The 27,220-nt window shown below is 39.2% G+C and overlaps 8 protein-coding genes across 14 annotated transcripts in view; 6 read left to right on the top strand and 2 right to left on the bottom strand.

Annotated features, from left to right (window-relative positions):
• The first annotated feature begins 271 nt into the window (after nt 1-271).
• Nucleotides 272-3,040, top strand: dusp13a (dual specificity phosphatase 13a). 3 transcript variants are annotated; one of them, XM_017412887.3, is made up of 7 exons: nt 276-428; nt 605-730; nt 828-1,069; nt 1,262-1,478; nt 1,567-1,689; nt 1,773-1,990; nt 2,268-3,040. In XM_017412887.3, the coding sequence occupies exons 2-7, from the start codon at nt 606-608 to the stop codon at nt 2,492-2,494; spliced, it is 1,152 nt and encodes a 383-aa protein (XP_017268376.2). In that variant the 5' UTR covers nt 276-428; nt 605; the 3' UTR covers nt 2,495-3,040. The 3 variants fall into 3 exon arrangements, with proteins under 3 accessions (XP_037829340.1, XP_017268375.2, XP_017268376.2); XM_037973412.1 differs by having other exon boundaries at nt 272-428; nt 1,773-2,410; XM_017412886.3 differs by having other exon boundaries at nt 275-730.
• On the top strand, nt 2,894-5,011 carry LOC108234047 (dual specificity phosphatase DUPD1). Its single transcript, XM_017412895.3, has 4 exons — nt 2,894-3,039; nt 3,707-3,920; nt 4,017-4,240; nt 4,339-5,011. Exons 2-4 carry the CDS (start codon nt 3,742-3,744, stop codon nt 4,578-4,580), a joined length of 645 nt encoding a protein of 214 aa, XP_017268384.1. The 5' UTR covers nt 2,894-3,039; nt 3,707-3,741; the 3' UTR covers nt 4,581-5,011.
• A 208-nt stretch (nt 5,012-5,219) lies between these two features.
• Nucleotides 5,220-6,975, bottom strand: LOC108233963 (dual specificity protein phosphatase 13-like). Its single transcript, XM_017412758.3, has 3 exons — nt 6,593-6,975; nt 6,168-6,385; nt 5,220-6,068 (listed from the first exon to the last, which is right to left on the bottom strand). The coding sequence occupies exons 1-3, from the start codon at nt 6,715-6,717 to the stop codon at nt 5,857-5,859; spliced, it is 555 nt and encodes a 184-aa protein (XP_017268247.1). The 5' UTR covers nt 6,718-6,975; the 3' UTR covers nt 5,220-5,856.
• Nucleotides 6,926-9,180, bottom strand: LOC108233962 (dual specificity protein phosphatase 13-like). Of its 2 annotated transcripts, XM_017412757.3 has the most exons (3): nt 7,720-9,180; nt 7,430-7,644; nt 6,926-7,337 (listed from the first exon to the last, which is right to left on the bottom strand). In XM_017412757.3, the coding sequence occupies exons 1-3, from the start codon at nt 7,923-7,925 to the stop codon at nt 7,138-7,140; spliced, it is 621 nt and encodes a 206-aa protein (XP_017268246.1). In that variant the 5' UTR covers nt 7,926-9,180; the 3' UTR covers nt 6,926-7,137. The 2 variants fall into 2 exon arrangements, with proteins under 2 accessions (XP_017268246.1, XP_017268245.1); XM_017412756.3 differs by having other exon boundaries at nt 7,430-9,180.
• A 662-nt stretch (nt 9,181-9,842) lies between these two features.
• Nucleotides 9,843-15,007, top strand: LOC108233975 (sphingomyelin synthase-related protein 1). 4 transcript variants are annotated; one of them, XM_025005182.2, is made up of 7 exons: nt 9,895-9,964; nt 11,103-11,268; nt 12,014-12,634; nt 12,790-12,885; nt 12,972-13,089; nt 13,203-13,353; nt 13,808-15,007. In XM_025005182.2, the coding sequence occupies exons 3-7, from the start codon at nt 12,018-12,020 to the stop codon at nt 14,110-14,112; spliced, it is 1,287 nt and encodes a 428-aa protein (XP_024860950.1). In that variant the 5' UTR covers nt 9,895-9,964; nt 11,103-11,268; nt 12,014-12,017; the 3' UTR covers nt 14,113-15,007. The 4 variants fall into 4 exon arrangements, with proteins under 4 accessions (XP_017268262.1, XP_024860950.1, XP_037829649.1 ...); XM_037973721.1 differs by lacking the exon at nt 9,895-9,964 and adding an exon at nt 9,986-10,328; XM_017412773.3 differs by lacking the exon at nt 11,103-11,268 and having other exon boundaries at nt 9,843-9,964.
• A 232-nt stretch (nt 15,008-15,239) lies between these two features.
• npy4r (neuropeptide Y receptor Y4) lies at nt 15,240-22,627 on the top strand. The gene is made up of 5 exons (XM_017412786.3): nt 15,240-15,385; nt 16,058-16,169; nt 17,011-17,113; nt 17,276-17,822; nt 20,327-22,627. The coding sequence occupies exon 5, from the start codon at nt 20,397-20,399 to the stop codon at nt 21,729-21,731; it is 1,335 nt and encodes a 444-aa protein (XP_017268275.2). The 5' UTR covers nt 15,240-15,385; nt 16,058-16,169; nt 17,011-17,113; nt 17,276-17,822; nt 20,327-20,396; the 3' UTR covers nt 21,732-22,627.
• Nucleotides 15,518-17,396, top strand: LOC119616590 (beta-microseminoprotein). The gene is made up of 4 exons (XM_037973648.1): nt 15,518-15,544; nt 16,058-16,169; nt 17,011-17,113; nt 17,276-17,396. The coding sequence occupies exons 1-4, from the start codon at nt 15,518-15,520 to the stop codon at nt 17,394-17,396; spliced, it is 363 nt and encodes a 120-aa protein (XP_037829576.1).
• A 655-nt stretch (nt 22,628-23,282) lies between the features above and the next one.
• Nucleotides 23,283-27,220, top strand: part of mcph1 (microcephalin 1) — a 41,207-nt gene continuing 37,269 nt past the window's right edge. Inside the window, exons 1-8 of the mRNA XM_017412722.3 lie at nt 23,283-23,399; nt 24,543-24,585; nt 24,667-24,758; nt 24,827-24,945; nt 25,057-25,141; nt 25,556-25,667; nt 25,752-25,883; nt 25,991-26,071. Coding sequence (XP_017268211.1) covers nt 24,552-24,585; nt 24,667-24,758; nt 24,827-24,945; nt 25,057-25,141; nt 25,556-25,667; nt 25,752-25,883; nt 25,991-26,071 — 655 coding nt within the window. The 5' untranslated portion in view covers nt 23,283-23,399; nt 24,543-24,551. The remainder of the gene's footprint in view (nt 23,400-24,542; nt 24,586-24,666; nt 24,759-24,826; nt 24,946-25,056; nt 25,142-25,555; nt 25,668-25,751; nt 25,884-25,990; nt 26,072-27,220) is intronic.

The following is a 27,220-nucleotide window of genomic DNA, read 5'->3' as shown; positions in this document are numbered from 1 at the left end:
AGGCTTGTAAAAACAAAAAATTACAAAACTATTTATTTAGTTTGACCTTATACCTTACTGGTGTGTATGCACGAGGTAAGAACTTTCTGTTAAATATTACACATAGCTCCCATGTTTTAAAGGAGCAGAGCAGCAGGTGTAAATCTGCCACGCAGAGCCTCACTGTGTTACATAACATGAAACACACTGGTCACTATGAAAACAGGGCCAGCTAATGTTAAAGTTCACATGACCCTACAGTGCCATGCGTAAGACCTCAGACATGCAGTTTAAATGCATTTTAAATGTTCCCAGCAGCCGATGAGAGCTGCAGGGTGAGTTTGTTGCCAGTGAGTGTATGATTACAGTTATAAAAAGCTACAGGCGTCTGTGGGTTGATCTGAGAAGAGGCTGTGTAGGAGAAGTGTTTGCATTGCCTTTAAACTGAGGTAAGCCTGTGATTTATGGTGGTTTAGGGATCGTTTACATGAGTGTCATCTATCGCTTATACAGGAGGATTGTACAAATTAAAAAAAAAAGTTGATCTGGTATCTAAAGGAAATAAAGGCTGGGATGAGTTTATTGTGATCCTATCGTGTGTGTGTGTGTGTGTGTGTCTGTACAGTATGTCTCTTAGGGATCCTCCATATGAACCTCCATCCGTCTCAGAGCTGCAGGACTTCCTGCTGGCAAACAGACGGCCGACCGGACATGTCAATCAAGTCTGGCCAAACCTTTACATAGGCAACGAGTAGGTCACCCTTGTGACACGCATGCTCATGCATCTGTGTACACGTACACACGTGTTAGTCATGCAGAAATGAATCAGTAACAAAATCCTGTTTCAGGGCGGCAGCTCGTGACAAGGGCGCCCTCCACAGCCTGGGCATTACTCACATTGTTAACGCTGCCCATGGACCCCCCAGTCCTGGGCCTGGACCCTGTTTCTATGTCAACACCGGCCCTCGCTTTTATAGAGACATGACCGTGGATTATTATGGGGTGGAGGCTGATGATGCGATCAATTTCATCCTCAGCCCTTTCTTCTACCCGACAGCACGTTACATCAGAGCTGCACTGGCCATGGGAGGCAAGTCAGCACATTTACAGAATCAGCAGTGCTGCCTGAGGGCCCTATTCTTTAAATAATTGGAGTTATACAATAATATTGACAATATTGACACCAAAACCAGGAGCTTTGTAAAGATTTGTACTGGGTAACACGCTGACACTCTGAGTTTTTATATTGCTGCATTTCTGATGCTGATCATCTCTGTCCCAGGACGGGTGTTTGTTCACTGCCTGATGGGTGTGAGCCGCTCTGCAACCCTAGTGCTGGCCTTTCTGATGATCGCCGAGGGCCTGAGGCTGCAGGAGGCAGCGGCTGCTGTCAGACAGCACCGAGACATCTGTCCCAACCCCGGCTTCCTGCACCAGCTTCGCAGCCTCGACATGAGCCTTGAGAGGGAGAGGAGAAGAAAGAGACAGGCCCAGGCACTGTAAAAGACACTCAGACACCATGACTTTAACATAAACATGAGCACACACATGCACCCACACACACCAAGGCATCTGTATTTACTACAGAGGGCATTTAACCAAGCAGGGGGGAACACCATCTCTGACAGAGCTGAGGGAAATTCTCTGGACTAACAGGAAGCCTGTGGCACCTGTCAATCAAGTCTGGCCCAACCTCTACATTGGAGATGAGTGAGTAGAGAAGTCTCTTTCTGCATAATGAAACATGGCAGTAATTATAAAATAAAACACTTCTGCTTGTGGTGTGTCTGAAGGTCTGTCGCCCGAAACAAAGTCACTCTCTCATCTCTGGGAGTAACTCACGTACTGAACGCTGCAGCCGGTCGACACCGGATCAACACAGGTCAGCAGTTCTACTCTGACATCCAAGTGGTGTACCACGGTGTCGAAGCTGCAGACCATCCCGAGTTCAACCTTCAGCCTTTCTTCAGCTGTGCTGCACAGTTCATAGACAGCGCTCTGAAGAATAATGGTCAGTGGGACAATGTGACAGCACGAGTTGGATGTAGATTATAAAGAGCCTCATGGGTGCAAGTTATAAAGGACAAAAATATATTCAAATACATCCACAACACAAATCAGAAAAATGAGAAAATGCAATACTCATATGATGTAATTATTCAAGAAAACCAAAGACATTTGTACAGAATGCGGTCATTAAAAATGTTCTGACATAAAAAGAAAGATTTCTGTGCAACCTAACAATTACTTTAAGTGCAATAAACAGTTCTAACGAAAGTGTTTTTCAGGGAAAGTGTTGGTTCACTGTGCCATGGGGGTCAGCCGCTCTGGAGCATTGGTTTTGGCCTACCTGATGCTCTGCCAGGGCCTGCTGTTAGTGGAGGCCATCATTGCTGTGCGTCTGAACCGAGACATTGGACCGAACTCTGGATTTCTGGAGCAGCTCAGACAGCTGGAGCAGAGCCTCCATCTGCAGAGCAAACAGATCCCTGAGACCATCAGCATATCCCCGTAAACAGCAAGAGCGTGTTGTTTCGTTCTTTAAAGGGACTTTCATGGTCGTTAAAACTGAGCAAAATGTCATCAGTTAGCTACGATGTGTAAATCATTACTGCCTCAGTAACATTTGTTAGGTATGCAGTGAAAACTGAATGCTCCAAGTTTAAACAGAGTCGCACTTGTTTGCACATCAGTGGCATTTCTAGATCCAATGCAACTCACAATAAACCCTTTGTTTTCTGGCTAAAAATAAAATTTGTTGAATCTCTTCACTGTAATGAGTTTATAATAAAGGACTTGGAAAGGCAATGAGACCATGAAAGAGTATTTGTGTGTCTCTCAGTGTGTGTATGTCTGTCACGTTGTCCAGGTCAGGTGGTAAATAGCCCGGCTGCCTAAAAATATCATCTTAAACACAGAGACAGAGAGAGCTGTTTCTATTTCAGGTCTGTGTTGCAGTCTTTTTGCTTTCTGTGTAAAAATAAAAAAAAAACCCACCTCACATGTGTTCACTGAGGAAAGCACAAATCCACTTCCTGCTGAGCAACAGATTTTAAAGAGGTGAGTGCTTTTTTTCTGCTACATGTTTGTTAGTTTCTATGTCTTTAAACATCCTAAGAAAGTGAGATACTTGAAGTTTTATTATTGTAGCTTAAGTTCATGTGAACTAAAAGTTCTGTGTCAAGCATGAAGCTGTTACAACAAAGACAAATGATGAAACTACAACTCAAATGAATCTACATATCTTTGCAACATCGGCATGCCAGTGATGGATTTACTTGGTTATTTAAAGCAAGAAGGTATTTCAAAAGTTTATAAGTAAAACAAAATTAATAAAAATGGCTTTTTGATAAAAACTTCTATAATTTTTTTTACTTTTTTATGTTTAAATCTATTCACAAAGCCATGTAAAGTTTTGTGACCTCTGGAAATGTTGAGGTTACTTCATAGACACACAATATTAAAAAGAAAATACTACATTTGAATTTAACATCAAAAGGATTTATTATGATGTTTAATTGACAGCACAGGTCATAGGTCAGAGCCACCATCTGGGATGTTGAATCTAACTTTTACAGATTTCAGTGTTTTACTAATAGTTTCTTTGCTTCAATGCAAAAATGTCTTGGATTGCAGACTAACAAAGGTTGTGCATTTCCTTCATGTGTTTTTAAATCTGACTCTACATGTTTTAGTAGCATTGCTTATAATTCTTAATTTATTGCAGGGATGTGTGTGTTTTCTGGATGACAGAGGAGAGCCATGACCTCCTGTGCTTTAAAGTCCAGAAGCAGAAACCCATACGCAGCGGTTCAGGTGGATCCAGACAGTGATTACATCACACCAGGAACGTTGGACCTGGAGCAGCTCTTCTGGACCGGCTCCACAGCTCAATATACACACGTCAACCAGGTGTGGCCACGAATCTACATCGGCGACGAGTGAGTCAGATGGTAATGTAGAGCTCGTTATTATCACATCCAGCAGATATGATAATCCTGACAGCTGCTTGTTGAATGTGTGATGCGGGAAAAAAGGAAAACTGCTCTGGAGCGGCCTGGTCTGAGGGATCTGGGGATTTCTCACATCCTAAATGCGGCAGAGGGAAAGTGGAATAATGTGCTTTCTGGTGCCAATTACTACAGTGGCATGAACATTCAGTACTACGGTGTAGAAGCTGACGACAAACCCACCTTTAACATCTCACAGTACTTCTCCCCTGCAGCAGAATTCATTCACGAGGCCCTCAGCCACCCACAGAGTAAGTACTAGTGAAGAACCCACTCTGTTTATTTAAAAAATGTTTTCTGCAAATAATGCAAGTGTAACGAGTTGATCTGCTTCTGTGTTTTGTCCCAGACAAGGTGTTGGTGCACTGTGTGATGGGTCGGAGCAGGTCGGCGACTTTGGTGTTGGCGTACCTGATGACAAAACAAAATTTAACTGTAGTGGATGCCATTGAGCATGTGAGGCAGCACCGCTGTATCCTGCCTAATCACGGCTTCCTAAAGCAACTCAGAGCGCTGGACATTGCTCTGCAAGAGAACAAGCTGAGACTAAAAAGAGAAATACAAGAACGGCATCATAAAACGGCATTATAATAAACATGTACTTCTTGTTTCATTGATTTAATCTGATGTACACATGCTGTAAAGGTCAGTGGAAAGGTTTTAAACTATCAGGGGGAAAAAAGGAGATCAGAAAACTGAAATGATATCTTTTTGTGTTTATTATCAAGCAAAACATCATGAGGTGAGACCTTATCGCTAATATTTTTTGGCATTGAAGTCTAAAAAAAGTAGAGTAACTTTTTAATGCTTTGAGAAAACCTCCTCAGTTTTCTCAAACACTGGTGTGAGACATGGTCAGAGATCCAGTTTAAGGCCAGCTGGATCAGTAAAGAAACAATGTGGCCCTCAGCTTCAAAATGTGATAAAAACACGTCATAAGATTTAATTTTCCATGTCATAAACCTGCTGTTGTTGTTTTACTTTGCTTCCATAGAGCTAGACTTTCTTGTAATCATTTAAAGCAGTCGTGATCAAAAATTCTTCAGGCTCACTGAAAATCTTTCTAAAAATGTTGTTTGTACTTTGGCTGCTTTTTTTAAAAAAAAAGAAACTAATTTTCTCTCCAGTCCTTTTAATTGATCATGGCAGCATATTTTGCAGCTTGTGCTTAAAAGAAGTGGACAAGTGGTGAACCAAAAAGTGCTAAGCCTTAAAACAAAATACAACAAATGAGCAGTATCTGAACTGTATTCTTTAGGAAACAGGAAATAAATCCAGCAAAGATGTCAGACACAAGATAAAAATGAACAAACAGAAATTATTATTTGTCAATTTTAGACACCACACTCACCTCAGAAATGAGCAACTAACTCATTACTTAAGGCCAAACATAGAAGGTCATATAAGGCATTCACAAAGAAACAACCTTATAAAATGCATACATTAAAATAATTTAGCCTGGTTGGATTCAGAAGTTAAAAAGAAAACATTTGAGACTGTTTTCTTTTTATTTTTGGTCCAAGAAGTTATCCTATAGAGCATAAAAAATCACAGCAACCCTTCATGGGATACATACTGTTTATGTTTTATATATCTACATATTTTTTCAGTTGTTCTATCAAATTTCTGGGTCACATCATAAAGCAGCAGTTTGCGTTATTCTGAACATAATTTATAAAGAGGTTGGCCACTGTCCAGTCAACAGGTGATAAAACACAGCAAAAATAAATATACAGACATTAAATGTCTAACTTTAAAAGTCATTACACTGTTAAACAATACTTACAATCACTATCAATAGTGCAACACGTGGAGATGTCATAAAGTGATTAAAGGGTAAACAAACTGGTGCAAAGAAAGAAAAATGTTAGAGAAGAGGACACAACCTCCTTTTTTGTGTCAGCTGTTCGTCCATTTTGAGGAGCTGGGACAGGAAGTTCCGGTTAGGAAAAATGGCTCGTTTTTGGACAACATGTCTCAGAGCATCTTTCAGAGAGAGATGCTTCCTCATCATGAGGTAGGCCAGGACCAAGGTGGCCGATCGACTCACACCCATGATGCAGTGCACCAACACCTTTCCTATGGGGCAGCATGGAATAGGTGAAAGAAAATACAGGAATAATTAGAAAACCATAGTGTTTGATGGCACAGGGGACAGTATATTTAAATCTAATTTACCATCTGTGCTCTTTAGGCCCTTATGTATGAAGTCTGCAGCAGATTTGAAGTGCTGGCTGAGGTCAAAGTGGTCTGAATCTTCTGCTGGGATGCCAAAGTAAACACACGAGTTTCCATAGAAGCTCTGGTCACCGATGCTGCCCTGCTTGGAGTGTGCTGCGTTCAGGACATGAGTGATCCCGAGCTTATGTAATGTCTTTCTGTTCTGTGCTACAGCCCTAACGAACAGAAACAACGGATAAGTTCAGAAGAAAGTATGCGTTAGTATTATTAACAAAAGTTTTAACAATTAAATGCATGTGTATCGAAGCTGAAATACAAATAGATCATTTACACTGTAAAAAAATGACAAAAATAATAAGAAATTCTCCCTCAAAATGCTCAATAATGTTTTGTTTCTGCCTGCAAAAACACAAGAGACTTACACATTCCCTATGTACAAATTGGTCCAGACTTCATCCACTGGGGTAAGCTCCAGTTTGCAGGAATCCAAGATGAGCTCCAGCTCCTTAATGAGCACCAGGTTCTGTTGCTGGTTGCTGTCTGACATTCTTCCTGCGCACAGGGTGAGACTTTCAGCCGACGCTCGTGTTGCTCCTGCAGCCTGAACCCACCCAGCCTCTTGGTGAGAAGCATAAGCAGGTGGCTGTGTTTGAATGGCGCTCGGCTCCAAAATTAGCCCCCGTGTGCGTTCAGTGTGTTCCCTCTGACTGGATGTGGATTATCTAATGTTCCTGTGTGATTGATTGGTCTGTTCATCTATGACTCTGTCCATCTCTCTCTCTCTCTCTCTCTCTCTCTCTCTCTCTCTCTGTCTCTCTGCCAACACTGACAGCAAATCACAACAAAATAAAGGAGAGGGCTGGACAGCTGAGCACGGCTATGAATGCAGCAAATCGTACAAAAGAAATCACGCTAAACTAACTCATGCAACTAAGAGAGCACAAGTTGAGGGTTTTTCCTTTTGTTGTCATTTAGTCCTTTGTTCAATCAGTTTTTGGTCCAGCTCTATAAGCTGTCGTAGAAATCCTCTATTAGGGAAAATCCAGCGCTTCTGTTGCACAAAACGTATGGAAGACAGAAGACTGAGCCGATGATGTATCATCAGGTAGGCTAGAACCAAAGCAGCTGAACGGCTCACCCCTACTGCACAGTGCACAAAAACCTTCCCTGGAAATCATAAAAAAAACACAAATATGATGAATTATGTGCAATCTTACTCATGTCATCTTTGTTAAGTTCTTAAAACCTGCCTGCAGTACCTCCTGATGTCAAAGCCAGGTGAATGAATTCTGCAGCCGGGTAGAAAAAAGGTGAGAGGTCAAATGTTGGCAGGTCGTTGGCGGGGACTCCGTAATATTTCACTGTGGTTCCATAGAAATCATCACTGCCTTTACAGCAGAGTTTACCATGAGAGGCATTCAGCACGTGAGTGACGCCCAGCTGCCAGAGTCCAAACTTGTCATGAGACATAAACCTGACAAAAACCCAAATTACACAAAGCCCTGACAGGATGATGTTCGTGAACTTGAATGTGGGGTGAAATACGCACATGTCTCCCAGAATAAGGCTGGGCCACACCTCGTCTGCGTGGTGGCACGAGCGTGGAGCTGAGTGCAGAACCTCCTCCAGCTCCTGCAGAGATGGGGTCTCACCTGTCAGACATGGGGAGTCTTCTTCTTCTTCTGAGTCCTTGTCCTCTCGTGTAACATGTGTCGCCCCTGTTACAGCATCAGAGCGGGACTCTCTGTCTGCCATTGCTATGTTCAAAGTATTTATACTGCTCTGTACTTTCCCTTCAGCTGAAACAACCTGCTGTGCTGCTTTTCGCCCTTCCCCTTCACTCGGAGACGGTCACAAACAGCTGCTGTGCTTCGGCTCAAGCTCATAAACTCTCTGTCATGGACATGTGTTTACAAATACATATGTGGTTTGAAAACAACTTAATAAGTCTGTTAATTTGACTTAAAATCACTCATAATTTTTGCCTTTTTATCTGCACTAAAAAACAATCTACACAGTTATTTATTTATCTCATAATGAAGCAATTTAAATATATTGAGTTAACATAAAAAACCTAACTTTAATAATCTTTTAGGGCCGTTTTAATTTTTATACTTTGGCAGGGTCTTCTTTATTTAAATTTGGTTCATCAAACAAATTTTTCCTTGGTGAAGTTTATTCTTATTCACTTCATGTAAGTAAAACACTGAATATTATGTGGGTGAGTACGTTGTGTTACTTGTGTTATTCTTGTTGAATGAATGAAACAAATCTAAAAGAAACAAGAAGACTGGTATGGCTTTTCCTGTCTAAAGATATGATGAGTCATTCAACAAATAAGTTTTATTTTTATTGTGTTGTATTGTATCATACTGTATTGTGTTTTATCATATAGTATCATAATGTATGCTGTTTTATTGCATCATATTGTATCATAATGTATGGTCTTTTATTGTTTTTTATTCTGTCATATTGTTGTATTGTATTGCACTGCGGTCTTAGGGGCCTTAATGAACTGCTATTAAAGTGGGGTTTTTTTTATAATGATCTGTTCAGATCATCTTATTATTTCATTGTCCTTGGGAATTTTTAACTATTTATTATTATTTATTTAGTACTTAAATGTGCAGATATGTGTATATTTAACCTATATTTGTTGTAGATATATATATTGGATTGATGATTTTCATATCTGTTTGTTTGATTGTTGCTATTTGCATGAGATTATTTCTATGGCACGCTTTCATATTGTTCTGTTTTGTTCTTCTTGTGGTTATCTGACTGGCAGATGTTTCTGTTTGTGCCTGCCTCCTGATTGGCTGATAGTTCTGATTTGTTTGTATCTAAGAGTCTCTGGGTTTTTTTTAAACGACTGCTGCTGGTGATGGCTTCATGCTGAAATGTGGCCTACTTGTGTCCACGTTAAAATAGAACATTATTCTCCCAGTGTGAATGCTTCTTTGGACTTCAGCTTTTTATTATCATTGGAAAGACAGTATAAATAAATTGGAGGTGGTTTAAACCTTTTTGCATATATATATATATATATATATATATATATATATATATATATATATATATATATATATATATATATATTATGATTTTCATTCTACAAGCTTCTTTTTTACGTGTTGTGGTTTCAACCAAAAAGAATAAACAAAACAGATGTGTTTCATTAAAACTTGGAACTTGGTTGTTTTGTTTTTGTTTGTGTGTGATCCAAGATTTATTTTTTAACAGCTTTTATTTAACTTTAATGGAAGCCACAGAGAATAACAGCAAGAACAACCATTACAGGGGGAAGAAACAGAACAAAGAAAACCTGTCATAAGGGTTTTAACACAACGTAACTCAGTAAGAACAGAATATAAGCAGGTCAGACAGGGTTGGTAAGCTGCATAAACACATATACACACACACACACACACACATATACACACACACACACACACACATATATATATATATATATATATATATATATATATATACACATGTCTGTGGATACAAAGAAAAAAGTTACACACAAAGCAGCCCTTTTGGAGCTCACAGCAGCTGTTTTAGCTGCCTTCTATCCTACCTGTGTCCAGCAGGTGTCAGAGTCTCCTCTCAGCAGGACTCCTGGAGGCTCCCAGCTCTTCTTTACTGCTGCTGCTCTGTCAGGGCACTTCCTGTTTGGTGTTGCCTGGTTGTCAGAAACATGTTGGTTGTGACATACTATTCTTGGGAGTGGACAAACAAGCAGAAAGTACGGCTACACCCTCTGACAGCATTGTGACAGTGGCTATTTGGTAAGAAAAACTAAAAAAACATCATTGCTTACTATTTATTTCTGACAAGAGAAAGTTATTCCTGTAACTAAACTTGTGATTGAGCTGTTTGTGTGGAGAAGAAAACATGATTTGCCCTTTCAGTCTCACTTTCTGTGGCTGTGTGATGGAGAAACTGTAGGCCCTTTGTCCAAGTGTCTTTGTCTCACAGACTGAAGAGCTTTTCTTTCTGTCAGCTGTGTGTCCCTGTGACTCACTGGTCAAATGAGCTGACATGGCACTTATTTATCCCGAGCCAGAGAGGAAGCCAGTCAAATCCAGATGCTAGAGAAAAGCAAAAAAAGAACAGATTTCTATTTTAGGGAGGAGAGGAGCAGCTGTCCTGGTGAGTTTCTTCAGGTTTCAGATGATGTTTCATTCTGCTCGGGATCTTTGTTCTGTATGGGTTATTTACTGATTCAACTTCCATACAGTTTGCATTAATTACAGGCTGTAAACATGTATGATCGTTCCAGGGAGCTGTCAGTACCAACCAGAACCGATACAGTTCCTGTTTGAATCAGTTTGTTTGCTTTCACTGAGTTAAATGAGGCTAAAAATCCTCTGCAGTGATGTATAGGAATAACAAAACAATTAGACGTCATTTAAGTGAAGAATTCAGTCTTTTAAGCTGTTTTATTGTATTACAAATATTCCAACATTGGTAGAAAAGCTTCAGCTGCTATTTTATTAGCGTCTTGACACCTTTTTATTGATTTTATTTTAAGCAAAATTGTCAAACTGTCAGTTTTGTAGCTTTAAAGGTTAGGCCTCGTTGTCCATAATCTGAAAATTTTGAATCTTTATGAGATTTTCTTTATTTTTTATCTTTGTTAAACATTTGAAAATGCTGACAGGTGTTTTCTTCCAAAAGCGACCACATATTACCCCTTTTTAACATATGTTTAAAGACATTTAAATAGATTATTCACAAGGCAACACAAAAATGAAAATAGTTTAGATTTAGAGTAATCAGCCAGTTAGTCAGTAATCCTTATAACCAACAGTATCATTGATTTCTTAGTGTGAAAGATTTGCTTCAGGTCTATTAACTTCCTAAAAGCTTCATTTATCACAGACACAGAGGTAAATTTTCATCTGTTCCTTTGTGTCGGTTCAGCGTGCGGCTGAGTTCTCACTGTCGGTCATTTAAACGCTCAGCAGCCGTGTCGTTGGAGTTCTGCAGACCTTTGGAGCGGTTCAGGATGAGCCACACTGAGGTCGGCTTATCGTGAAGGTCGAAGGGCAGAAAACAAGGAGAGAGGAAAAAGCTGAAACACAAAAAGGTGACTCATCGATTCTGGGTCTGTTTTGAAAGAGAAGAGTTGCCTCAGTTTGCTTGTTTCATGTGAAATCTGGATGATCTGACTCTGTTTTTTTGTTGTTTTTCTTCTGTAAATTGTGAAACAGCAGCAGGACGTATTGAGCGGCTTGTTTTGGTTTGATCCGCAGCTGTTTTATGTAAACTACTTTACCGTGGTGCACACTGACCTCGACACGCAGGCTGTTGTAGCACTAAAATCTACAACAACAACTCTAGAAATCTGAGTGTGTATCACTGAGTTGTGTATTTAACTGGTGATAGTTTTTCTTTGCATTTAATTGGTAGAATTAATGCCGAATGAAAGCTTCAACTCAATCAATAAAAACAAGTTAGTTTGAACCTTTTAATAAGAAAAAACTGAGCCACACACAGCATTCTAGCTCCTTTTAGAGATTAAATCATTAATTGGCTAATTAATCAATCTGTTAAAACTTTGAGAGAATTTTTTCCCCACTGGGTTTGATACTAAGTGTAAAGTCATTTTTTTAGTTTTTGAAGGTAAATTAAGGTTAATATTTAAAGCTCTTTTTCTTGTTGTGCTCGTTTTCAGTAAATAAAGGTTTGAATGTATAAACATTTGTTTATTACTTTCCTATAAATAACTAAATTAAAATTGTTCAGTATCTTGTTGCACAGCTTTGAAATGAAACATACAAATTCTCCGTTATGTGTGTGTTTGTGAATATTGTTTGTGTTTCTGTGTGCAGCAGGATGGTGGAGTCAGACGACAGCGTGAGTACCTGGAGCTGTAATCAGGTGGCCCAGTGGCTCCAGGAGGAGGGTTTTGGGGAATATGTGGAGTTGCTGTGCACACAGCATCGCCTCGACGGCCTCAGCCTGCTGGCTCTGACTGAGGCCGACCTGCGGGGTCCTCCGCTGAGCCTCACCGTGCTGGGAGACATCAAGAGGCTGACCGTGGTCCTCCGACGGCTCCAAAGACAAAACCAGCCCCAGCTGGAGGAGCTGGGTCTCTGGCCTCCTGACCCTCCTCCTGCTGGATTCTCGCTGTGTGCTGCCAAGTCTGCGTGGAGCTGCGGTGCAGCTGACAGGAGGAGACTGAACAGAGGCGATCACTTGTGTAATGGGACCGAGCTGCGGCTGAGGAGCAGCGATGGATCTGGATCTGTGCCGCTGTGCCACACACACTCCAATAGGAGGTGTCAGCCGCCACTGGCTGGTAGATTGGACCCAGAGGTCTGGAAGACCGTCATCAGTTCCGTATATGTGTTTCTAGTGTGTGGATTCACCTCGTTTGTCATGGTCATCGTACACGAGCGTGTCCCAGACATGAGGACGTACCCACCCCTTCCTGATATATTCCTGGACAGGTGAACTGTTTATCTTGTCTGTTTTGCAATAGTAATTACCAGTAAAAATTTACTCCAGCCAAGATGAGCAACTTCAGCTCCATAGTTTATAAGCACACTCTCCTGCTGTTATATCTAATCTACAGTCTGATATACATGTCTCTGTACTTTCACAGCGTACCCAGAATCCCTTGGGCTTTTGCGATAGCAGAGGCGTGTGGCCTTATTTTGTGTTATATGTTTTTGCTGATCCTGCTCCTTCACAAACACAGGTAGTCCCTTCTTTACCTGCTCTCATCTCATTATTGCTCTGCATGCAGCAGGTATGTCATGTTTGCTGATTTTGTCTTCGTTTCAGGTCAATTCTCTTCAGACGCCTGTGTTCTTTGATGGGGACGGTGTTTTTGCTTCGGTGCTGCACCATGTTCGTCACCTCGCTCTCCGTGCCTGGGCAGCACCTGAAATGTGCCAGTAAGGTGGGGGGGAAGAAAATGGAGCGCCCGCTCTGGTCTCAGTATTTCTGCGGTGATTTCTAATGAGTATTTGCCACAGGGGGTTCACAGCAAGTGTGTTTTTTTTATCGCCACAGACTTACGGGGATAGCTGGGGAAAATTCCAGAGAGCGCTGGCGATATGGAGCGGCTTCGGCATGACTCTGACGGGAGTCCAGACCTGTGGAGACTACATGTTCAGCGGACACACAGTTGTCATCACAATGCTCAACTTCTTTGTGACTGAATGTGAGTATTCATTCATCTGTTTGCCTACATTTAAATGATAGCTCAGTGTATTTATTTCTGTATTTTTTTTTTTTTTTACTGTCTAGATGCATGTTGTACACTCAGACGGCCGCACAAAATAAACAAGATCCAAAGAAATAATTGAAAATTCAATACTTTTCATAAGATTTGCATCTATGTGTTTAATGTTTGACCAAAGTTTGGTTTACAACATTGCAAATAAGCAAGGCTTTTATCAGGTGCAGTTTGAAAAGGAAAAATATTTGACTTTTAAATATTAATAACCATAGCAGGACAGTGTTTTTAGTTCAAACTCAAAATGCTTTTAAAAGCCAGTTTTAATCAGAGTTAGCTTCCTGGTGTATGTTTATGAAACTCAATGCAGGGACAGCTAATACAACCAGAAATAAATCAAAAGCCAGATTTATTCTTGAAAAATTTCTTATATTTGCAGACACGCCTCGAAACTGGAATCTGATCCACACCATCTCCTGGGTGTTAAACCTGTTCGGGATCTTCTTCATCCTGGCGGCCCACGAGCACTACTCCATCGACGTCTTCATCGCCTTCTACATCACCACTCGCCTCTTTCTGTACTACCACACCTTAGCCAACACCCGTGCCTACCAGCACAGCCGCAGGGCGCGCATCTGGTTCCCCATGTTCTCCTTCTTTGAGTGCAATGTGAACGGACCCGTCCCCAACCAGTACCACTGGCCCTTTAACAAACCCGCCTTCATGAAAACTCTGATAGGATGAAAAGTTCTCAAAGACGGACGGACCGTCGTTTTAGTGCCTCAGAGAAGAACTTTAAAACTTCTGACGTGCAAGTTATTTGTCCTTCTGTGTAAAAGTGAAGGATCTGTATTTGGTTGCTCTCAGGTTAAAAGTAATAAACTCACTATTTGGGAACGCAACAGTTCCCAGATATGTAATTACACTCTGCCAAAGTAAAAAAAACAACAAAGAAATGTGTATTTTTTTATGTTAGCTGAAAGTATAGACATTTTCTTGTTGATTTATTTGTCTTTATTTAACTGTTGATCTCTCTAACTACGTCTGCTGACTTCGGGGTTGTTTTAGCCTTTCATGAATCAAAATGTTCAGCTTGTTCAGGAGGTGGGGGTTCTGTCTTCCTCACTTCTTTGTACTTTAAACTATTTATTTATTTACAAATATTTTCCTCATACAAATGCATGAAGATATCTTCAATCCCTTAACTGATTTCTCGAGTTAGTCTTAAAACTTTTAGCTTCCTTGGAGGGAATGTTTACAATCCGTTAGAGGTTTGGATGATTTGTGCCACTTTTTTGCACAGGTTTCGGTTTACATGTTTCACTGCAGGGACGTTTTTGGTGATTTTTTTTGTTTATTTGTTTGTTTGTTTGTCTAATGGAAGAACTCTGTTCAGGGACATGTTCACCTTTGTCTTTTATTTAACTCACCAAAAAAAGTGAACTTTAAAATTGATTTATTTACACAACCACCAAAAGTATCATTTTCAAATATGCAGTATGTTTTAACCAATTAATAATTATACAAGTATAAAAATATTTGGAAGGTTTTATATGTTTGTTTGTTTTTGTTGCCCAGGGTAGTGAATTATTTTATATTAATGCCTCTTAATTGAATAAACATTCAGTGAAAAAAAAAAGCTCTTAAATGTACTTTTTATTCTGATTCAAACTTAATTTTATTTAATAATGTACCATTTAGCCTTTCAGCTCACCAGTGAAGTTTATAGTGAAGTGATGGATAACTTTATTATCACTGTGGTTGTTTGCGCTTGTCTTTGAATTTCCAAGAACGGCTTTATGCTTCTAACGCGTGAAAGTTTTTCTAACTTACAAAGGTGTGCCTTGTGAATGCAATTTCAAAATATTCCCCACCTTTAAACAAATATCTGACGCATCGCTATTCAAATATTTTATTAAAAATGTGCAGGGCTGTACACCCTGAATATAAACCAGCAGAGCAAACTTCTCCCATCCACTAATCTGCATCTGACAGGGTGACATCCCATCTGAGAATGGTACGTATTTGATGCATTAGCGATTGTATAATTGCTGTTAACATGTAATATTTAAAAATAACCCCAATATTTTTGTAGATTGTGATTATATATTAACTTTTTCAAATGCAATTCAAATGTAAATGTGGCTAAATGTATAACTTTGGGGATAATGTTGCTGTCAGAGCAGAGCTTAGTGTTTTATGGATTCATACTAACTTTAATTATGTTAATTATTTTAGTGAAGTTTGTTGCCAAGCTTTTAAAGTAACAACTGAAGAAAGAAACTTAAGTATAATTAAAACAGCTCAGCAGTCATTGATGAGGTCTAATAGAAAAAAAAGAGTTGAGATATAATTTAACAACCAGCCTTATTTACTGCAGTCTGGGAATCTTTACCATTTTTGTGCAGACAAAATCTTGTAAAATAAAGCAGTTTATGCAATTTCCACAAAGCAATTGAAGTGTACCCACAATATTACAGAAAAAGCTGAAATGATGACAAACTACCTGAAGATTGCATGCAATTTTAGAACTCTTTGTAAAACCATGATGACACCAAAAAATACCTCTTTGCATGAATTTCTAAGGTAGAATTACAATAAATAAATCCAACAGAGACGCATTCAGACACCCCAAAGAAGAAAAAACACACCACGTTCACTGATGTTCCTTTTTCTTTTTTTTTTCCAGGCTTCTCTTCATGTTCTTGTTTGTCTGCTGGGTCTTTTTGTCCTGTGTCACTCTGACTCTGACTGCTCCTTCCAGGAGTTGGTGACTGGGGATTTGAAAAACCCTCCTGAAGGTGAGGAAAATGACTCCCATTTGTAGAGACATGATGCAGCAATTAAAATAAAGAACAGAAGTAGCTGTAGTGAGCTGGATATCTTTTCAAGTTATGTCTTTATCCCAAATATTTCAAGATAAGCAAGTGGATGTTTTTTTTGTTTGTTTCTTTAAAGAACTAAAATTAGGGGCAGTTCATTACAAGCATCTACAGGTTTAAATTTAAACCAGAATGCAATGATTTGAAAATCTCATAAAACCATATTTTAGTCACAATGGAACATAGTAAACATATCAAATGTTTAAAGTAAAAAATTGCATTATTTCTCGGAAGAAAAATGGGGTAATTTTGAATTTCATAACTTCAACACATCTTAAAAAATGGGGACAAGGAAAACAAATAAGAAACAGCTGGAAGAGCATTTTGCTATAAATTATTTTATTTGGCAATAGGTCAGTAAGAAGACTGGGTATAAAAAGAGCATTTTAGAGAGGCTGAATTTCTCAGAAGTAAAGATGAGCAGAGGTTCACCAGTCTGCAAAAAACTGTATAAAAACAGAGGAATAATGTTGGAATAATGTTCCTCAAAGGAAAATTGGGGCAACTGAATATTTCATCGTTTACAGTTATAATGCATTTACACAATGTCCCAACTTTGTCAGAGTATGGGCTGTAAAACTATTTTGCTGCACATTTAGATACTGAACAACTCAGTGTTTTGTTCTTAATAATGGTGCCACATGACTGAGAGCTAATCATCAACATGCAGACTAATTTGGCTGCCGTCATGAACTTATCAGAGTATGAAAAGCAAAAACAACAGTTTCTATGATCTGTGGTTTCATTTGTTTGCGAACAGGGTGTGTGGATAAAGATGGAAAGCAGCACGCGTTTGGATCTTATTGGGTGAAGGACTGCGTGGAGTGCTCCTGCACAAAGGCGGGTCTGAGCTGCTGCAACCTGTAAGATTTCCATCATTTGGGAAAACATTTTCCTCTCATATGCAAAAAAGAAGTCAATAACTCTATTATTTCCCAATTTCTCCATCCTTAATGTGTATTTTGCAGTCTCTGATTTTATAAAAGCATTTTCTGACGTTATGTATTTTGTGTTTTGTGTCTCAGGATCCCTAAAGAAAACGTTGAAGACGGTCCCGAGGAGTGTGAGCTGGTCATAGATAAAGAGACCTGCTCTGCCAAGATGGTCCTGAAATCAGACAAAACAAAAGAGTGCAATCCTCTCTAAGCACACAATGTAAACTGCAACCACAGTCCGATCTGGAGACTGTTTTTAGCTAAATGATGGCATAAAATCACTAATAAACAAAGATTATCTCCAACAACTTTGGTCTTGTTTTAAATTTCAGTGGCAATAAAGTAAAACCTTCTTCTTCTTTGTTTGCTCAGTGCTTTGCCGATTGTACTTCCGAAATGTAATGTAATAATTTCACCACTGTGTGACAGCAGAGCTCGATACTCAGAGGGTCTCTGGCACCCAAAGGGCTCCAGCAGCCCAAATATAGCTGTTCACCCCTCGCTGCTGTTTCTGACAGAAACGCTCTGGTTATTATCATGATCAGCTCCTTCTTCAACTCTCATCCTGGTGGACTTGCACCTGTTCAGAGCATCATCTCCTGTCATTTTGGCTTCTCAGAAACTCTTTACCTCACACGTGAGTCTCTCTCTCTTTTTTTTCTTCTTCCAGATAATGATGTATTAAATGATCTAATGAGTCTTGTCAGTGTAAGTCAGCATCTCCAAATATTTATTTTTTCCATCATAAATTGCTTTCTGTGTGGTTCCCCTACAGTAATCCTGCAGCTTCGTTTCCAAGTAAAAATTATCATGCAATAGACAATATGAGAGTAGTTATTTATGTGTCCAATTTCAGCAGCAAAACTGTAATTAACAGAAAATAAAACTGGGAGGAATGTGAGCCCGATCAGCATAATTTTTTCATATAGTGTGGGGAAATGTGAACATATCTCATCACAGTATTCCTAGGGTGATTTGGTGAGAGGGCTCACCCATAGTCCCTGACACCCCAAGCAGAGAACAATGAGGCTCGGGTCATTATCTCAGGTTTGAGCACAGCTGCCATTACTCTGTGCCTGCACAGGCAAGAAGCGAAAGGGAAGAAAATTGTTGCTGAGTAGCACATATGTGGAAATAGTTTATTGATATGTGCACAAAGGGATCTTGTGAGCAGTAAATAAGGTGTGATTATGTGGGGGAAAATGCAGACAAAGGTGAAGGAAGCAGGGCATTTTTTATTCTCCGCATTTTATTTGAGCAGATAAGAAGCACATTAGTTAATTATGATTGGGCTTTCTTTTTCTTTCATAGTGAAGCACACGTGTACAAGCTGCCTCTTTGTCATTTCCATTTTCAGTTACATTCATTTGCACTGTAATCCACTTCTGCACCCTTCCAGGAGAGTGAATATCAGCAGACTTTTAAATTATTGTCAAACTTGCAGGTTTTGCACATGAAAAACACATTTTTACAGTTAATTTTGCATTGAATAAATGTAAAGGTGTCATAAAAGATACTTTATTGTGGAATATCATCAAAGGAACCCTTTGGCAGATAATGAATATGGAAAATTGTTGTGCATTGCAAAAAAAAAAAAAGAAAAAAAAGAAAATGTCTTCTAAGAAAATAGAAGAAAAAAAGATACTTTGTGGCTCATCAAAGGAAACCTTTTGCAGTTTCTTTCAAGGGAGAGAAAAAAAAATCAAAAGAGAAAACCAGGGTAAATTACATTTGCCCATCTGATCATTATGTCAGCTATTTGCTGAGAGATGGAGAACACTTTGGAGGGGGAGAAAAGACGAACACAGAGCCAGAACTGAGCCGGGTCATGGTGTTCCTAACCACACAAAGATTTAACTCAAGAATGGTTTCGTCACAATAATACAACTACTTGTTGTGCTTCCAACATTGTCAGATAAATGTAACATGACAGCCTGAAATGTGGCCGTGTTAATAGGCCCTTTTTTTCCTGCTGGTCTTTTTATTTCATCTCTGTTTTATCCAGCTTTTATGTCTCGCTAATGGTGACATTAAAAAATGCCTTTCCACCTCTGAACAAAGGATGATCAATGCTGTGCCACCCTGCCCGCAGCACACTCAGCACACTGACAGTGTGGGTTAGTGAAGACGCTGCATGAAGTGACTGATAGCTAAGCGCGTGTGCTGTTAATGGAAAGTGACAATCTCATTTTGTTTATGATGTCGGTTTTCACAGCACACAGCCAAGGTTTCAGGGGAGGCAGCGTGAATCCATTTTTAGGATTTTGACAATGTCATGCCCTTTCACTTTGACGTACAGCGACACAAGAAAAAACACAAGTCTCTGCTCCAGTGTATGCACAGTAATTTCACTGTCAATGAGCTATTATCTTCATCTTCACTTGTGTAGGATTTGTGGGCAGGGGACTGACAAGTTGGATCTTTATATGAGGAAATTTAAAAAATTAAAGGAAAACTGCTTCTCAAAACTAATGTGCACAAAGAAAAATACTATAACACTTTAGATGTCTGTAGAACTGACTGCCTAAATTGGTTTAAAATGGTTTCTTTGTTCTTTGGTGCACTATGTCAGGGGTAACAACAAGTGTAGTTTTGAGGTCAGAAGGTGAAAACTTTTTTAACATGATGGCTGTATTTTAAGAGAAAGAGTCATGCTTGCAGTGCTCACAACATCTACAACATCAGTGTGAAGCGTCACGCTGCCCACTAAGTGATTAGACTGTTTCATTGTATATCATATGTGGTCAAGGAAGTATTGGGTACTTCTCTTTAATAAACATACCCAATCGGTAAAGCAAAATAAATAAATTAATTAATTAAATAAATAAAACAAACAAAACACACAAAGACACAAATGTCAACCTTCTGATTGTCTTGAGCTACATCTTCTGGGAACCATGAATGTAGATTCAATGTATTATGGTCATCATCAGTCATTTTAGGGGTATATTTGGTGCTTATGGCAGTTTTTCTAAAGAAAAATGTTCAAACGGGTGGCATGCTTTCAAGTTATTTTTTTTTTCTAAATAACCACAAAATCAGATAGCTGAATTTTCTCCACAGGTTGCTTTTTTGTTAACAGAGTAATTTTTACATAAAGACATTCAGAGGTTCTGTGCTTTCTGTCTCTCTCTGTCTCAGATGCGTGCTTTCAGAGAACTGACATGGACGGTTAGATCCAAAGAGGCAGTGACACTCGGGTCTTGGTGAGATGTCCTTTGGTGGAAACACAAACCTGTCTTCCTTATCAGCGTCACCTCTGCTCCTGAACGGCTCCACCCCTTCACTTTCTCTGCAGTGGGAGAAAGAAAGTGCCAGTATTGAGTCTCTTCAGGACTGGCCTGAGAACAGGACCCAGCTTATCTCAGACCTTTCCGTTCTCGAGCACAATGAGCAGTGCTACATGTCCCCTGTTCTCACAACATGTCTGGTTGTGTGGTACAGCATTACAATGGTGCTGGGGCTGGTGGGGAACATCGGCCTCATCTGTATCATCGCCCATCGCAGAGAGAAAGTCAACGTCACCAGCATTTTCATCTGCAATCTGTCATTCTCTGATATTCTGATGTGTGTCTTCTGCCTCCCCTTCACTGTCATTTATACACTCATGGATCATTGGGTGTTTGGGTCGCTGTTGTGCCGACTGGTGCCATTCATCCAGTGTGTTTCTGTGACTGTGTCAGTGCTGTCGTTGGTGTTCATCGCTTTAGAACGACATCAGCTCATCATCAACCCCTCTGGATGGAAACCAAGCATTCCTCAGGCCTACATTGTGGTCATTTTTATTTGGATTCTTGCCAGCTTCACCTCCACACCTTTCTTGGCCTTTCAGCTGCTCACAAACGAGCCATATAACAATTTATTCCTTCCACTCCATCAAATGCCTCCTCATGCTTATTTCAATATGACACCACCTCAGTATGCCTCGAATACATACAAAAACTCATCCGTGCCTCTAAATTTGTACCGCTCCCTCTTTTCTTATGTGCCCACCTCTCCACACATGGAGGCTTGTGTGGAGCACTGGCCCTCTCCAGAGCACAGGGTCGCTTACACCACCTGGCTCCTGCTGTTCCAGTACTGTGGTCCACTTTTGTTGGTACTGCTCTGTTATGTAAGGGTTTTTGTGCGCCTTCGTCACCGCAAAGACATGCTGGACCGTGCCAGGACCCCAGAGAGCCAACGCATGACCCACAGCCGTCGAATCAACATCATGCTGGTCGCCCTCATAACAGCCTTTGCTCTTTGCTGGCTTCCTCTCACCATCTTCAACGTGCTGGCAGACTGGAACCTGGAGGCTCTGCCTGTCTGCCACCACAACCTCCTGTTCTCTCTCTGCCATCTGCTGGCCATGTCCTCCACCTGCATCAACCCCATCATCTACGGCTTCCTCAACTCCAACTTTCGCCAAGAGGTGCGAGAGTTGCTACTCCACTGCCGCTGCCTCCCACAGGAAGAGGATGGCGAGCGCTTCCCCATGTCCACAGTGCACATGGAAGTGTCCCGCACCTCTGCGCCACTCCAGTGCAGGAGCAACTCAGTCTGACTGAGACGCTGCAACATAAATCAGGCCACTATATGAACATGTATTCACACAACTGTACAGCTGTAGTAGAAGCCTTGACCTCTTGCTTTGTCAGTAGTTTGAAGTGAAATGTTGGGTAAATTGTTGGTTCTTCTTATTCTGCCCAATTGCAAAATTGAAAAAGTGCGTTGACAAAAAAGACAAGGTCTTGATTTTGAAAAGGAGCATGTGTCAATGGATCTTTTGTGGAAATGTAAAATACATCGTGTCAAGGTGACAAAAATAAAAAATAGGATAGAGCACTGTGTTAAATTTTTATATTCTGTCACTTTTTTTTGTATTTTGGGCATTTGTGAAGTGAAAGCTTTTATTATTAAGAAAGACGCAGGTCTACTTTGTGATTATTGTGACTAAACGAGATTTAGAAAAGGTGCTTTACAGCAGCTGTATTTGCCTTGGTTGACTTCAGACATTCATCAAAAGTGTTTTTATTTGGCTGTAAAATACAATTAAACTGTATAATTACCTTCATTTTTGATGGAAGTAATGTGGGATATGAATAATGCACTAAGTTTTTAATTATATTATATGATCGTTTATAGATTTGTATGCATGTAGATTAAATTCAGAAGGCTGTTTAATTCTGATGCTTGCTTTTGATTGTTTGGCAATGTAAAACAAGGCAGTTATGCATAAATGGTTGATTTAATAATCCTACAAGTGGTTTTCCTAAATTATTCACTACTTAACTGATTTTTCTTCATGTGTTGCCTTGTTCACTTCTGTCTAGTAAAACATAAAATAAAACAAAATATAGTGTACAAAAAATAGCCTACTGTGCTAAAGTTTTAAATTATCCCTAACGTTTCATTATTTGCTTCCAGGAATCAGACTTCTGACCAACAGTTCTTCAGGCTCCCTGAGAGTCCTTCAGTTATTTTTCTTTTAAGTTTGGCTGATTTTCATTCATTTTCAGTCCTAATAAATTCAAGCCTTTGTAGCTTGAATTGAAATCTAAACTTGACAGGGAGTTAAAAACTAGAAAATTGTGATTAGAACCACATCAGTGATTCCCAAAGTTGGGAAAGAGACATAACTGAGTCTTGAAATGAGCTCAGGAGCTTAAATACAATTTTAAAAAAAAATTCCTACTGGCATTTTTATTATTATTGTAGTTACAAAAGACTGATAAAAGGATTGTCTCAAATTTCAGAAGTAGTATAATATGACTTTAATCTATCTGTGTTGTTATTATGTATTTATTTTTACATTTTTAACAATATTTGTGCATTTTAACTAAGGATATTTGGGGCTTGCAAGTTTTTGCTATTGTTATTTTTAGGGGGTCAGAAGCTAAAAAGTTTGAGAACCGTTGTTCTAGATCAACTAAAATAACTTATTTCGACATCCAGCTAAAGTAGTTTGAAGCCTGAATCATGTCACAAGTGCATGCACCAGTCAGATAAACAAACAAACTAATAAATAAGTAAATACATGTCATTCAAGCCTTATTTAAATATCAAAAGTGTATATCTTTTTTTTTAACGGAAGCGACGTAGGTTGCGTGTCGGCCAATCATTTCGGCCTCTCCCAGAATGCCTTGCAGAACAAACTGCACGCGCCAACAGCTTTCGCAATAGTTAGTGTGTTATTGGTAATAATAAGTTTCAAACCTCGCCGTCACGTAAAGTAAGTACTGAACAGGTGCTGGGAGCAGGCAGCTCGGTGCTTTAGGCCTTTAACTGTCAAAACTGTTAGCGTTCTGCGCGTGTCATCATAATACGGAAGTAACGGTTCACCCCAAGGCGATGCTAACAAGTGTTAGCTTAGCTGCGGAGCGTTACAAATAAACAAACAAAACGTTATCAATTTCATTTACTAGATCAGATATTTTATGTCACATAATATGTCTTGTGTTTGGATTGCTGCTGTTTTTTTTTCCTTCCCTTTGGTTGACATTCCCCTGATTTAACTCCTTATAGCGCAAAAAAAAAAAAAAACAATCCAACCAGAAGGGAAATCAAAGCAAGCTAAGGCTTAAAGTAGAAAAACAATCAGGAACTCACACCAATATTGAAATACTACAGAAAGTCGACAAAAGTAGGTTGTGACAGTGATTCTACACATTACTAAAATAAAGATAACATTTACCAGATAAAAAAAAGGCAGCAGTCTTGCCTAAAATAAAATGGTAACCGTTCAGCATCTTCAGACTTTTGTTTTATTTTTCTGCTTCATTCCACTTCAGTTTTTATTTTTACTTGGTGACAAAATCTGGCCAGTATAGTATTTAGATTATGATATGATTGAGGCAGAATGTTGTTAAATAAAATAAGTAAAAACATCTCTGGGAAAAGAAAAAATGCTGACTGTGTGGCTGTGTAGAGATTTTACACATCATCTCAGGGTTTTAAGGACCAGACTGTAAATTTTCTGTAGTGTCTTTATATGTTTAATCATGTAGCTGTGGAACAGAGGTCTGTACTTTTACTGAGTATTAAATGATTAGTTAATAAACTAATGGCTGGCTGAACAAAACTCCTACTCATCTTTGTTTTTATTATACTTCTAGATACTGACAAGGTTATCTATCTATGATAATCTCAAAATCTAAATTGTTTGCTTGATATATTGTATCTTTAGGCTGTAATACATGCAGAAAAACACTAATTATTGATTATAAATATATCAAATATATTGAAAAGAAAATATTAGACTATTCCAGCTTTGACTTTAATGATGTAGTTTACATTATTAACTAATATTTTTATCTTAAAAAGGGGAATCTCTGTGACTTGTTGTCTCATTCAATTTCATCATAATCTTTTTTAGTAGCCAGTGATGACCTCGAGCAACAACTCTTCACTTCTTAAAGGTAAATTGGAAGACATTTTTGAAGTTACTTTTGTGAGTCCACGATGAGCTTGCTGTTACTGAGTTTATTGTCTTTCTGCAGATGTTGTTGCCTACGTTGATGTGTGGTCGTCCGACAAAAGAGCCAACTATTCCAAGCCTTACGTTCAGCATCTGGAGGAAATGGGAGCTCAGGTAAGATAGCTTTTTCACACAACTGTCTTTGTTGGACCTGCTTTGACTCACTCTTACTCTGTTTGAAGGTGTCACAAAGATTTAATAAGCGCGTCACACATGTGGTATTCTACAACGGTCATTCAGCCACATGGAGGAAAGCTAAGAGCCAAGATGTACGACTTGTGTCTCTCCTGTGGGTAAAAAGGTGAGAGGAGTGTTTCTTTCATTTGAACAGTTTGATTGTATTTTAGCACATTGTCATGAAGCTTCACGGATGCTTTTGTAATTTTTTATTTTTTAACTCAAATGTGTCCAGTTGCTATGATAACGGTGAACACGCAGATGAGGAGTTATTTCCAGCCTTTAATGATGAAAGCAATCCTGTGATGAAGAACAGAAAAGTGAGTTGATTCGAATTTACACGTGATTGATATTTATTCGTTTATTGCAGGTTTTAATAAGCTGTTGAGACAGACAGGTTGCCATTGTTCACAAAATAAATCCAGAGGTGGGAGTACACAAGTTGCATTGTGTTGTTAATAGATTTTTAAATTAATACAATTATCTCTTCATTGAGTTACAGATATTTGTGTTTGTATATACAGACCTTGATAGAGAGTCTGGAAAATGGTATTGTCTGAAAATTTAAAAGTAAACTTTTTTTTTTTTTTACATTTCTGAATAACTCCACACACGTGCTCACATTTTACTGTGGTTAGCTGCATAGATGGAAGAGTTCAGACTCAGAGGTGTATAAATGAGTCTTTATGTACTCCCTATTTAAAACATTTTTTGTGTTTTCATGATTTATGTAGCACCGTTGTATGCTACCAAAGGATTCTCCGGAACGAACAGCTGAGAATGACTGGCGCATGAAGAAAAAATTGGACAAGATGATGAAAGACTTGCCTCCAAAGGAACTTCTGGGTAAGAGGCTCTAACAGCGTTGGAAGATTTTTACTTGAAATCACAGAATAAATCGTGCCATCTCATACTTGTTTTTATTCGTAGCTGCAGATATGTCACCAATCATTATAGACGAGAAGAATGGAATAATCTACAGCCCTTCTTTAAAAAGGTCCGACTACATGGCGCGGCGCTTGAAAGACATGAAAGACAAGCACGAAAACATTTCACCTACAGGTGGGAACAACAGCAGATGTGTCGGCTCCCTAAAAATTACAATTAGTGGATTCTGTTCATGACATTTGAAATGGCAGCAGATTGATTTGACCGTTACTTCCTTTCAGCCTCTCAAATGTCAGAATCCTGTTCACCCATGGGGCTGAAGCCTTCTCTTGGGAGCTCACCTACCGTCTTCAAATTTCAGTGTAAGGAAACCGGCTGTGATCTTTTTGTTATCAATCATTGTAGCATTGTTTTTTTCTGTTGGCTTTCTGTTTAGGTTACTTACTAAGCCTTTATTATGGCTGTCAGTTAATAATTTTAGGAGGTAAAAAAGAAAATTAGTGGTACAGAGCTTTTATGGAGTTTAAATCAATCAAACTTTTAATCTGGAAAGCATAATGGGTTGGAATGCATGCAGGATAGTTTTATTTTGGATTAAAATTAGCATTATTTTGCAAAGTTGAAAAATGCCTTTGCTGTGTAAATTGAAGTAAACCTGTTTATTATCTGGATTCTGTCAGACAAATGTGAGTTCAGCTACTAGAAAACATTAACACAATTAAAGGCCTAGCATTCCTTGAAGAAATGCATGTCGCCCGCTGCCTTACATGCCAGAGTTTTAGACTAAGATCTTATCGTGAGAGGGGACGGCGCTATGGTCAAACCTTGTAAATGACGGTGTGCGACATCTCATGCAAGATCTCACAAGATCTGTTCGAGCTTGAATTACAGCATGTGCAGAGGATGACTCTTAGCTGCTCTCACACCATATTTTAGCTCAGTATCTGTAAAACTGGCTGAGTTCTAGCCATTTTTGTCTGTTCTAAGTTTGCTTGGCTGTTGACTCCGAACGTTAACCAGATGTAGATGAACATCCTGTGAGTTTCCGTAAAATACCTCCACTGGTTCACGGGATGTTTTACCTGATGCAACAGACAAGCAAACCCAAACACGTTGTGAAAACGTCACCTTTTCTTTAGGCAGTGGCGATAAAAGCAGCTTATTTAACAATATCTTGTGAGAGAGAAAATGTTGGATAGATTTGTAACGATTAAATCACAGCTTTGTTTTTAGGTTTTTCCAGCTTCTGAAATATATTATGTTTTCTATTTCTTGCCGTGTGACACCTTCTGAAACAGTCTCTTGTTTATTTCACCTCTCCAGTGTTTCGTAGTGGGTGGGTGTTGTGTACAATATGGTAGTGTGAGCTTGTGAAGATTAAGCAGCTGCTTGTGTTTTAATAGTGGTGGTGTCAAAATGGGAATCTACGGTGGCCCTGAGGTGCAAAGCACTACAACATTAAAAAAAACACAACAACATTAACAAAAACACAACAACATTAACAAAAACAC

The sequence above is a fragment of the Kryptolebias marmoratus genome, linkage group LG22, assembly GCF_001649575.2.
Source record: "Kryptolebias marmoratus isolate JLee-2015 linkage group LG22, ASM164957v2, whole genome shotgun sequence".
Lineage (NCBI taxonomy): Eukaryota > Metazoa > Chordata > Actinopteri > Cyprinodontiformes > Rivulidae > Kryptolebias > Kryptolebias marmoratus.
This window is presented reverse-complemented; position numbering and strand designations above follow the sequence as displayed.